The sequence below is a fragment of the Mobula hypostoma genome, chromosome X1 (genome assembly GCF_963921235.1).
Source record: "Mobula hypostoma chromosome X1, sMobHyp1.1, whole genome shotgun sequence".
In the NCBI taxonomy this organism is placed as follows: domain Eukaryota; kingdom Metazoa; phylum Chordata; class Chondrichthyes; order Myliobatiformes; family Myliobatidae; genus Mobula; species Mobula hypostoma.
This window is the reverse complement of record NC_086128.1, coordinates 12,150,926-12,164,069: the sequence shown is the minus strand read 5'-3', so window position 1 is coordinate 12,164,069 and position 13,144 is coordinate 12,150,926. Positions and strand designations below refer to the sequence as shown.

Here is a 13,144-nt window from a genome sequence, read left to right as displayed (position 1 = left end):
ATTTGATACCTTGCCTGTTACTGTAATCAAGGTTAAATGTCCATTTGGATTTGGAGTTAAATTTGTGAGGTGGGCCTCAATCCCAGTTTATCCAATAATCCTTTTTAATTCTTATGGGCTTTATCTAGCTATTTTTCTCTTTCAAATAGTCTGTACCGTAGGATAAGACGAGGAGTGTTAAGCACTTGTTGATAATGAACTGCAAGCAGGTACAGTTCTTGTGGAGGTTCATTTTGAAGGTTGTCTATCTTATTTGATGATTATGTGTCCAATTTGTTACCAATAGCAGCATTTGCTATGCATGTTATTTTAATACAATGTTAAGTTTAGCTGATGATGCAGATTAATTTTATATCCTTCAGAAACCTAATTAGTATTGGAAATCAGCAAGCAGGTCTGGCTGTAATATGTAAGTTTATTATCATGTTAAGGACATTGAGGATTGCTATTTATTTTAATTCAATTGGTATTATGCCTAGTTTGTTGAAGTTTGGATACCTTGGAGCCAAGGTAGGTATTTGGAATGCAGATGCTGGAAATGCTGGAAATCCAGAGCAACACACACAAAATGTTGGAGGTCGTCAGGACTGGAAAGGAAGGGGGGAAGATGCCAGAATAAAAACTTGGGGAATTGGGGAAGGAGGTGGAGGACAGAGTGGGGAATTGAAGAGGAGGGAAGGAGAAGGGGATAAATACCGGAAGGAGAAATTGATGTTACTTCCTCTGGCCTCTTACCTCTGCTCTTCTCCTGCCTTTCACATCCCCCTAGGTGCCCCTCATTCCCTTTCTCCCATGGTCCACTTTCCTCTCCTATAAACTTCCTTCTTCTCCAGTCCTTTGCCTTTCCCATCTATCATTTCCCAGTTTCTTATTTCATCCCACTCCCCCACTAACTTGGCTTCACCTATCACTTTCTAACTTGTTCTCCTTCCACCCTTTCATTCTAGCATCTTCTTTCCTTTCCAGTCCTGATAACCCCCCGAAATGTTGACTGTTTATTCACTTTCATAGATGCTGCCTGACCTGTTGAATTCCTCCAGCATTTTGTGTATGTAACTCTGGAATATGTAGACCTCTTCTAGTATTGTTGAAGATGCCTCTCAGTGATGATGAAATTCACTGTTAACTTGTTCAGTTGAGCAAAATGAGATTTTGAAGGTTAAGACCTTGAACCTGGCACAAAACCTGTGGATTGCTGGGCAGCAGTGGTTGCTGCACAGTTTCTGACCAAATATTGAAAGGCCTGGATAGGGTGGAGATAGAGAGGATGTTTCCAATTGTGGGAGGGTCTAGGACCAGAGGGCACAGCCTCAGAATAGAAGGACGTCCATTTAGAACAGAGGTAAGGAGGAATTTCTTTAGCCAGAGGGTGGTGAATCTATGGAATTCATTGACACAGATGGCTGTGGAGGCAAAGTCATTGAGTATATTTAAAGCAGAGGTTGATAGGTTCTTGATTAGTAAGGGTGTCAGAGGTTGGGAGGGGTGAGGCAAGATATGGAATTGAGAGGGAAAATAAATCAGCCATGATCAAATGGCAAAGCAGACTTGCTAGACCAAATTGCCTATTTCTACCCCTTTGTCTTGGGGTCTTCTGGTCTGAGATGCTTGTGAGACTTGGACAACTAACGGCACTGGAAAAATGCCAACAATCCATACAAAATTTTTTCAATTCTTTGGGAAGGTCAGCGAACCAGTATTGGTGTCCTTTTCCCAGGCTTGCATCCCTGACACTGAGGCTCTAATCACTTAGTCAGCTGCTGGGCAGCCCATATTGTCTGCATACCTGACACCACACAGACACTCTATTCGAAACTCTCGTGGGAAGAGATTATCAGGCAGCTAAAGGGAAAGATTCAGAGGTGCTCGAAGATGAAGCATTCGCACTGACTGCTGGGAATCGGTGGCCCATAACCAGTCAAAGTGGAGGAGGAGTATTTGGGATGGTGTTGGAAACCTAGAGGCAATTCATCAGAGCACACAGAAGTTCTACATAAATTGTGGAAGGAACGTGCCTCATCGGGTACTCCCCACGCACCCTGTCAGGCACCTCCTGTGCCATCTGTGAAAGAGTCTACAGTACCCATATTGTCCTCATTAGGACTGAAACTGATGTGGATGCAAGTCATTCTCTGTCCTGACAGACTGTCTAAGATAATAATTAAAACTGTTGAAACAAAAGAATTGGTTATTATGTCTCAATAGTTTTCAGAGATTTGTACTGGAGACCTGCTGAAGCAGTAACCATTTGGGTGATTTGTATGGATTAGGACTGCACCCTGGATGAGTCTTGCTGTCTTGGAAGGGAAAAAAGATGTATCTCTCTATCTCAAACTGGAGGTTAACATCACAGTATATAATTGTATCCCACTCCCAAAACATAAAAGGCCCAGCATACCAATGATGTCATCACTATGTTGTGTCAATGGCCATGACTGTTTCACTTAACCAACTCTGTTCAATTAGCAAGATCTATGATTAAAGTCTACTTTGTTAACTCTGTGCTCACTGTATATCTATTGTGTGAAAGATGTAATAATAGGAAATGAGTCATTAATGACAGATCATAGCTGTTACTGACAACATTTGCATCTTGGTCTGTGTTCTGTATATTTTTGAGTGTATTTCTAGTTGGAGATTTTTCCAGTTATCGTATGTTATTGTGGTTCATTTGCAAGTCCAAATAGGAGAGGATTTTTTGCATTAAATCAGGTAAATCCAAGGAAAGTGTTGTAAAAGATATGTAAAATTCCCTCCAAGAACCAGAGAAGGGGATCTAGCAAGAGGTTTGCTGTAGAGATTGAAAAACAATGTGTAACATTGTTGGAGCAAGAAGCACAAGGGGATGTATGTGATAACAGCCCATTTTATAGTGAGGGTCAGAATGTTATAAAGAGTCTTGGTCAGCTGAGGCGAAAGCAGCTGCTGAAGCCTGACTGGGGTAATCTGTACTTAGCAAGTTTTGTTTTCCACACAGTATAGTATAAATGGGACCAGAAAATGCTGGAAACACTTTGTAGGTCGGGCATAACTATGAAGAAAGAGAAAAATAGTTAATTTTCAGGTTGATGTTCTTTCACCTGAACTATAGTATAGAAGTTGGAGATGAATGGGTTTTTAGCATACAGTACAGATGTGGGGCAGGGGCAAGGAAAAAAAACAAAGACTGTGGGGCAGGGGCAAGGAAAAAAAACAAAGACATCAGTTATGGGATGGAAGGCAGGAGAGATTAAATGACAAAAGGGGTGCTGGATCTAAGCCAGAGTGTATGTAGCCAGGATTGAGGATGAGAGTGATAATCCAACATTTGTACGGATTTAATGAAATGGATTGGTAGGATAGAATGGGCAAAGTGCCATGTATGAATGAACCACTCCTCCATCCTGATTTGTCCATGGGTCATTTTGGCACAGACTAGATGGGTCAAAGGGCCTGTTTTTTTTTTTTGCTATAGTGCCCTATGATTCTATGACCTTGGCCTGGAGTTTGAGAGCTTTCCATGGTGATTTAAACCAATCTTTGGAGACGGGACTGCAGATGCTGGAATTCTGGAGCAACATTCAGAATGCTGCAGGAACATAGCGGGGCAAGGAGCTTCTATAATACTGATTTTTTAATTCTCTGATATCCTGGTATGGAAAGCATCATCGTGGGAACAGATATATGGGCCGAGTGAATGTGAAGGCAGAGTGGAAGTTTTTCTTGAAGTTGATAAAATTGATTAGCTCTACGTAGGTACAGGAAGTAACACCGACACAGTCATCAATTTAGTGGACAAAGAGTTGGGAAGCCTTTTTTCAGTCCATAGATGCTGCATGATCCTGAGTTCCTCCAGCATTTTGTGTGTTATACTAGCCTTTACTCAGACTTTACAGAGCAAATCGTGTGGGAAGAGTTCACTTAGATGTCAATGCTGAATTTCTTGGTCAGTTAATATTCATGACATTTATACTCCACAAAGAAGTGCATGCCATCAGATCAGAAAAGAAACTATCAGTTCAGGGTCAGCATAGCAGATTCATTATCTAAGACTTTTGATTTGAGTCAAATAAATGACAAGTCTGTTTCTCTAATTGGCATTGGACATTGGAACAGGTGATGTTAAGGATGGCAAAATTTTCCCGGTCTCTTGACAACTGGAAACTTTATCTCATTGGTTGCAGTAAAAATCCAAAATGTTTGCTTAATTGTTGAATCAGTTTGGAAGCTCAAGTCCTACTAACTTCAGTATACAGAACAGAGGGAGGAATCGTACACTGCATGTGCCATCTCTGAGATGAGGCATTTTTAACAGAGGCCCCCTTTGCTCTTCTGGGTGGACGTCAGAGATCCTACAGTGTTCTACTGAAGAAGAGTAGGCAAGGTCTGCGCTATGTCTTGGTTGATGTTTATCTGGACCACGGTATTGTTTTTTGTGCAAGTTGCTTGTGTACAAAATGGACTGTCATGGATTCTGCATTGTAAAAGTGTCTCACTTGATTGGCAGGAGAATGCAAGCTGAACCTATAAAAAGTGTAATAGAAAGTGCTTTTGTTCAGGGGAGAGAGCCTAATACCCTGTCCAGACTAACAGATTTTGTATTCAATAGCAGCATGCCTCTGGAAAAAAAAATAGCCTACCACTGCATTCACAGGGCAGCTCGGGATGAGAAATAAATGGCTTCTTGCCAGTGCCTCATATTTCTGGGGAGGAATTTATTATTTTTAAATAAGCTCCTTTACCAAATGGGAAATGAACGTCATCTGAAATTCCAGTTGATAAAGGCAAGTTGTCTGTTCAAGTTGATTCCTTTTGCTGACTGAAATCAGCAACCTGTCTAGGCACATCAGTCTGGTGAGCCACTGCTGGATGCACTGACTCTGCTTTCTTGCTTGAATATAAAGAATATATTCAATCGGGAGATGAGCACAAGGAGATTTGTGCAGACAGAGTGCAACATTAAACCTGCCATTCACTGGAAACTTGAAACTCGATCACTCCAAAGTCTTCAAATCAACTTAAAATACGACTTATTTAGTTTTTTAAAAGTAGAGCCTTGTTTTATGTTCCAGTGCTATAAGTGAAATCCGTAACAATTCCCTTCATTGTTCTTCCTTTTTCCTTATAAGGAGACCCTGCTGTTTTATCATTTCCTGCTCCAGTTTCCTGCCTTTCTGTTAAACCCCCAGGGCAGAAATGCCTGTACAAGTTGTAGCACTAAATGGTTGCAGCTGCCCATGAAACTCGAAGCACTGGTGACACGTAGTGCATGTGTGTGCACTATTTCCTGCCTGCAGAACTGCACAAAAACTTGCTTCAACCCATGCTGTGGGCATTCCTTTTTCTGTAACTGCTTTTTAAATTGTCTTCTTGCAGAACACTGAAACTTTTGCCCCAAACCTGAGGAAGGGGACCCTGAGCATCTTGAAGAAGAAGTGGGAGGATACAGAATCTTCAACTGCACAACCTCTGCTTCAAAAGTCTCCTGTCAGAATTAACCGACTTCAGGTCACTGCTGTCAGCCCAAACCCTAGCTTGGGGCTTCTAAGTGAGTCAGATCAGAATTCCAAGAGCCCTACCACCACAAGGATCAAGTCTCCCAGGAGCCCAGGAGCCTCAAGCAAATTTTCTTATCCTGGTGCAGAGACCGAAGGGCAGGCTGAGATAAAGCCACAGTCTGAGGGCTGGAAGATGGAGAGAGCTCTTTCAAAAGAGAGAATTGAAGTGGAGAATGGAACAGCACAAGATCTGACAATCTTCCCTAAAGTTGAAAAATTTAATGTCCCACTGAACAGTTTGAAGATGATGTTCGAGAAGGGTGATATGAATGCTCAGTCCAAGAGCAGACAACATGAACTCTCTGTCAAGGTAAGAGTTTGCATTGAGTAATACTGTTTGAATTAGGCAGAGTAACCTTCTTGCTCAGTTCCTTTTAAACATTCCAAGATTTTTGCTCTGATTTCCTGAAATGTTTGCTGCCTTCATGTAGAATCCTCTTCTAGCTTAGAATTTTAAAACAACTTTGTGGGCTGGCTTAATGATTGCTATTTTAAATGTGTTTGAACTTTAAAGTTTCTTAAGTTAGTTAAGGAAACTAGTGATCAGCTCCCATAACATTTCAATGCAATCTTTTTTTCTTTCTTGCACAGACAAAGAGGTGCTCCTTCCACAGCCAGCCTGGTTTGTTTCTAAGATTTAAAGCAAAATCAAACTTAATATTACATGGAAGTTCCACTTTGAATTCTAGCTTCAGTTTGCTTGTTGGTGCAATTAAAAATCGTAAAGGAAGGAGAAACTTCCTTACAGTTTGCAGCCTCAAAAGATAAAACTCGAGGAATAGACAGCTGAAGTCTCAAGTTCCATCCTCCATCTGTTCTGAATTCTCATTTACGCCAAGAGTGCAAAAGTGATCCAGGCTTCTGTCTTGGCGGCTCTCTGGGATGCTGCCGAGGAAGTGTCCGCATGTAAATGCCAATTGAGGCTAAGATTGAATTTACTGAACTGTTAAATAACTCATGCAAGTACTTGCTGAGGCTCAAGCATGCCCTCTTGTGTAACATATGGCAGGGCTGCCAAAATAAATTGCTGTAAGAGAAAGAAGAAAATTCTTTAGAATAACCAACCAAAGAAAAATTATTCTAACCCCACCCCTGCATTGTTCTTTTTGTTCTGCTCTACAGTTCAAATAATTTAACAAAGCATAGCCATTGGACACCTTGGCTACATGTTCTGAACTTGCCAAGCTAGAGGAAAAAATTGAATGTGCTATCCTTGTATGAGCCCATTGGTAGACCTTTTTAAATTGTGGAACCAGGAAGGCGAATGAACCAGAATTAGAATCAGGTTTATTATCACCGGCATGTGTCGTTAACTTAGCAGCAGCAGTTCAATGCAATACATAATCTAGTAGAGAGAGAAAAAAAAAAGTAAATCAATTGCAGTATATGTATAGATTGAATAGATTAAAAATCGTGCAAAAACAGAAATGATACTTATTTAAAAAGTGAGGTCATATTCACAGGTTCAATGTCCATTTGACAATCTGATGGCAGAGGGGAAGAAGTTGTTCCTGAATCGCTGAGTGTGTGTCTTCAGGCTCCTGTACCTCCTACCTGATGATAACAGTGAGAAAAGGGCATGTCCTGGGTGCTGGAGGTTCTTAATAATGGATGCTGCCTTTCTGAGACACCACTCCCTGAAGGTGTCCTGGGTACATTGTAGGCTAGTACCTAAGATGGAGCTGACTAAATTTACAACCCTCTGCAGCCTCTTTTGGTCCTGTGCAGTAGCCCCTCCACACTAGACAGTAATGCAGCCTGTCAGAATGCTCTCCACGGTACAACTATAGAAGTTTTTGAGTGTATTTGTTGACATACCAAATCTCTTCAACCTCCTAATAAAGTATAGTCGCTGTCTTGCCTCCTTTATAACTGCATGTTGGGACTGGGTTAGATCCTCAGAGATCTTGACACCCATGAACTTGAAATTTCTCACTTTCTCCACTTCTGATCCCTCCATGAGGATTGGTGTGTGTTTCTTCACCTTGCCCTTCCTGAAGTCCACAATCAGCTCTTTCGTCTCACTGATGTTGAGTGCCAGGTTGTTGCTGTGACACCACTCCACTAGTTGGCATATCTCACTCCTGTATGCCCTGTCGTCACCACCTGAGATACTACCAACAATGGTTGTATCATCAGCGAATTTATAGATGGTATTTGAGCTATGCCTAGCCACACAGTCACGGGTATAGAGAGAGTAGAGCAGTGGGCTAAGCACACACCCCTGAGGTGCGCCAGTGTTGATTGTCAGTGAGGAGGAGATATTGTCACCAATTCGCATAGATTGTGGTCTTCTGGTGAGGAAGTCGAGGTTCCAATAGCAGAGGGAGGTACAGAGGCCCAGGTTCTGCAACTTCCCAATCAGGATTGTGGGAATGAAGCAGAGAGAAATGGCCACCATAAGACATGAGAGCAGAGTTAGGCCATTTAGCCTATCAACGCTGCTCTACCATTTGATCATGGCTGATTATTTTCCTTCTCATCCCCACTTTCCTTGTAACCTTTTGATGCACTTACTAATCAAGAATTTATCAACCTCCACTTTAAATATATCGAATGACTTGGCCTCCACAGCCATCTGTAGCAATGAATTCCACAGATTCACCACCCTCTGGCTAAAGAAGTTCCTCATCTCTGGTCTAAAGGGGTTTCCTTCTATTGTGAAGTTCTGCTCTCAGGTCCTAGACTGTCCCACTATTGGAAACACCCTCTCCATGTTCACTCTGTGCCTTTACAATTTGGTAGGTTTCAGTGAGATACCCCCCCCCCCCTTTTATCTAAACTCCAGTGAGTACAGGCCATCAAACGCTCTTCATAGTTTATCCTTTTCATTCCCAGGATCATTCTCGAGAACCTCCTCTGGACCCTCTCCAATGCTAGTATGTCTTTTATTCGATATGGGGGTTCACAATGCTCCAAATGTGGTCTGACCTATTCCTTGTAAAGCTTCTGCATTACATCATTGTCACAGGTGTGATTCTGCCTCCTAACCAATCTCAGCCAGAGGCAGGAGTTGAGCTGTCTTTCGCATTCTTGGCAGCACTGAAGGAGAAGCTGGTCAGTGTTCCTACTGGCTACTTGGTGAACTGCATTTAGTGACATGGTTGTGGAGGATAGAACCTGGTTCATTGTAGACACTTTCACTTGATAGTTGACGGTCACGCCCTTAGTTTCTTAGTGAACAGGACCCACTTCTCCAAACTCATAAAGTCCAACTGAATTTACAGGAGGTGGCCATTTTAGCCCTTTGAGCCAATTCTGATATTTAATAGTGTGCCTGATTTAACTTGATCTAGGTATTTGATAAGTTGTCTATTCACACATGTAGGCTCTGAAGGCAAAATTATCTGTGGGAAAGTCAGGAAGATGAGTAACTATTTTAACATGCAAGTCCATTGCAGACTGTCAGATTGGATCCTGGAAAATTTTGTTCATTGGATAAAATGTCCCAACATTTTGCACATTATCACATGAATTTTGCCATTTGGATAAGAAGAAAATATCCAAATGACCAAAAGCTTAGTCAAGGAGGCTGGTTTAAAGATCATCTTAAAGGATTTGATGGACATGGAGGGAAATTGGAAATTTCTGAAGTTGAGAGCTGAAAGCACAGCCATCAGTATGAAGAGATTAAATTTGGAGATGCTTGAGTCCAAAGATAGAGGAGTGCAGGCTTAGGGTTGTCTGAGGCAGCTGGTTTTTGGTTAATTATCTCTTCTGCATACAAAGCTTATATACAGAAGGGCATGGAAGGTAGCTGTTGAGGTGGTGGTTCTAACTTTTCCCAAGCTGTTTGATATTGGTTGCAGAAAGCTAATGTTTACACCCTTTTTGATTCAAATTGGTGCCAAATGATGACTGTATTTCTCTCTCCACTGATGCTGCCTCATCTGCGAAGTATTTCCAACGTTTCTAGTTTTTAGTTTAGAATTAGTTTGAGCTCTGGCATCATTTCCAGTTACAGAGCACTTCCCTTTTGATTAGGAAGTTCTGCCAAAGTGATCAGCTTATCTTGATAACCGCACCACTCATCAGTGAAACAGTTTTGATATTCCTTGTACACGTGGTGTTGGTCACAGCTAACACCTGATTAGAAGCCTGCACTGTGTGAGCTGTTCAGACTTGGAATATTGTCTACATCAGGCAACTTTATGGGAGCAGCACAGACTGGCTGGTGAGTTTCCTACATAACAGTGATTATATTTCAAGAAGTGCGAGTAAAGCACCAAATGGCACCTTGAGGTCATGTAAGGTACAAGGGAAATGTAAATCTTAAATTTTGCCAAAGCCAGTTGAGAGTGAGTGTGTGTGTGTTGAAAAAATGCTTTTTAAAAGCAAAATCAAACAAAAAATCTGCAGATACTGCAAATCCCAGCAACATACACAAAATGCTGGAGGATCTCAGGCTGAAACGTTGACTGTACTTTTTTCCATAGATGCTGCCTGGCCTACTGAGTTTTAAAAGTGAAGTGCTCTTTGAGCATTAATCCTGCTCACAGACTTGAGTAGGTTTGTGTGTCAGCCTGTAAGGGAAATATATGGATGTATATATACAGAGTATATGAAAGCCAGTGTTTGCATGAGAGACAACGTTGAGAAGGGAGCATTCCATGTGATAAAATGTCAAATGATTTGCATGATCTATGCGGTCACATAATGAAACAGTAGCCTCTTTTTTTTCGGTCCTCTTATCTCAAGCACATGATTTGATTTTGCATAGTTATTCCGTTCTACTTTCCCTCTTTCTATAAATTTATTTTGACTCTGACAGTGGTGAAAGAAACTGCCTGACAAAGAGGTGCCATTGTCTTTTGACGTGCTGCTTGCAATGGTGCTTTTCTTCCATTCCGGATGTTCCATGTTGTTTCAAATGATACCCAGCACCCTTTGCTATCTGCTGGGTATCATTTGAAACAACTTGGAACATCTGGAATGGAAGAAAACCACCACTTCAAGCAGCACGTCAAAAGACAATGGCACCTCCTGAGAAAATATGATGCCCTAGCAGTTCATGCCCTCAAGTTGTCTGTTTAGTTGGGAAACCTTCATCTTTATATGGTGAATCTTAAAATGTAAGTTTCTTTGCAAGGAATACTGGTGTAAAGGTTAATGTCACTGTAACTTAAAATAAACACTCAGACCGAGAGACCAATTTCAGCAGCCTCAAACCAACCATCCTGTTCTGCTCTGAAAATATTTTAAGTGATTGAAGCCAAAGCAGACCCCTCCCCCTAAATAACTTGCCTGGCTGTCATTGTGTTGGATTTGCTGACCGCAGAGGTTCTAAACTCAAACAAAGATCTTAAGCCCTATTGGATATAAATAGCCACGAGTACTCTCACTAAAGGGAGATTATACCGTAACTAACCAGTCTTCAAAAACTAGTTTACTTCCCTGTTTATTCTCTACGGTGAGTTTTAGCTGCCAGTACCCACCATATGAGTGGTGAATCCCCTCTCCCTACCAAGAAACATAGAAAACCTACAGCACAATACAGGCCTTTTGGCCCACAAAGCTGTACCAAACATGTACTTACTTTAGAAATTACCTAGGGTTACCCATAGCCCTCTATTTTTCTAAGCTCCATGTACCTATCCAGGAGTCTCTTAAAAGACCCTATCATATCCACCTCCACCACTGCCGCCGGCAGCCCATTCCACGCACTCACCACTCTTTGCGTTTAAAAAAAACTTATTCCCTGACCCCTGACAAGGAGAAGATACTTCCAGCTAACAACATTGTTTAAAACACAATTCATTTATTTTTAGTAATACATGTTTAAATCCAAACAGCATATTTAAAACCCATTTAAAACTCAGAGGATTTCTATCTTAAACAGTTATTTCCCAATTACAAACTGCTTCTAAAGCACAACGCATTTCTTAAACTCAAAGGATTTCAAAAACGCAGGTACAGTTCCTACAAGCTAAAAAGACATTGCATGATGTAGATGAGGAAGTTGTCCATCACAGAAACCAAAGCTAGAGGAAAGAATTCTATTCACCCCATCTACCTATCATTCTTCTTGATGTTCTTCAACCATTCCTAGTAAGCCTGAACTGCTTTCTACTTTTATAACATTTTTTTCTACCACTGGTGACTTCATGTGCATATGATATTTCCTCAGATATCCTTCCAACACAAACAGCCAAAAATCATTTTGGAGACATACAGTTGAAGTCAGAAGTTTGCATATGCCTTAGCCAAATACATTTAAACTCAGTTTTTCACAATTCCTGACATTTAATCCTAGAAAATATTCCCTGTCTTAGGTCAGTTAGGATCATATTTTAAGAATGTCATATGTCAGAATAATAGTAGAAAGAATGATTTATTTCAGCTTTTATTTCTTTCATCTCTTTCCCAGTGGTTCAGAAGTTTACATACACTTTGTTAGTATTTGGTAGCATTGCCTTTAAATTGTTTAACTTGGGTCAAACTTTTTGGGTAGCCTTCCACAAGCTTCTCACAGTAAGCTGCTGGAATTTTCCATTCCTCCAGACAGAACTGGTGTAACTGAGTCAGGTTTGTAGGCCTCCTTCTCGCACACGCTTTTTCAGTTCTGCCCACAAACTTTCTATCGGATTGAGGTCAGAAAATGATGTCAAGTCTGGTTCATCCTTGGGAGCAATTTCCAAACGCCTGAAGGTACCACGTTCATCTGTACAAACAATAGTACACAAGTATAAACACCATGGGACCACGAAGCCGTCATACCGCTCAGGAAGGAGACGCATTCTGTCTCCTAGAGATGAACGTACTTTGGCGTAAAAAGTGCAAATCAATCCCAGAACAACAGCAAAGGACCTTGTGAAGATGCTGAAGGAAACAGGTAGACAAGTATCTATATCCACAGTAAAATGAGTCCTATATCGACATAACCTGAAAGGCTGCTCAGCAAGGAAGAAGCCACTGCTCCAAAACCTCCATTTTGAAAAAAGACAGACTACCGTTTGCAAGGGCACATGGGGACAAAGATCTTACTTTTTGGAGAAATGTCCTCTGGTCTGATGAAACAAAAATTGAACTGTTTGGCCATAATGTCCATCGTTATGTTTGGAGGAAAAAGGGTGAGGCTTGTAAGCTGAAGAACACCATCCCAATCGTGAAGCATGGGGGTGGCAGCATCATGTTGTGGGGGTACTTTGCTGCAGAAGGGACTGGTGCACTTCACAAAATAGATGGAATCATGAGGAAGGAAAATTATGTGGATATATTGAAGCAACATCTCAAGACATCAGCCAGGAAGTTAAAGCTCGGTGCAAATAGGTCTTCCAAATGGACAATGACCCCCAGCATACCTCCAAAGTTGTGGGAACATTGCTTAAGGACAAAGTCAAGGTATTGGAGTGGCCATCACAAAGCCCTGACCTCAATCCGATAGAAAATTTGTGGGCAGAACTGAAAAAGCGTGTGCGAGCAAGGAGGCCTACAAACCGGACTCAGTTACACCAGTTCTGTCTGGAGGAATGGAACAAAATTCCAGCAACTTACTGTGAGAAGCTTGTGGAAGGCTACCCAAAACATTTGACCCAAGTTAAACAATTTAAAGGCAATGCTACCAAATACTAACAAAGTGTATGTAAACTTCTGACCCACTGGGAAAG

General features: G+C 41.4%; 1 protein-coding gene across 2 annotated transcripts in view; it reads left to right on the top strand.

Annotated features, from left to right (window-relative positions):
- Window positions 1-5,525: 5,525 nt before the first annotated feature.
- The window catches only part of LOC134340327 (LIM domain and actin-binding protein 1-like), a 44,898-nt gene continuing 37,279 nt past the window's right edge, over window positions 5,526-13,144 (top strand). For both annotated transcript variants that reach the window (XM_063037418.1, XM_063037417.1), the window contains exon 1: window positions 5,526-5,847. In XM_063037418.1, the coding sequence (XP_062893488.1) occupies window positions 5,671-5,847 (177 nt within the window). In that variant the 5' untranslated portion in view covers window positions 5,526-5,670. The remainder of the gene's footprint in view (window positions 5,848-13,144) is intronic.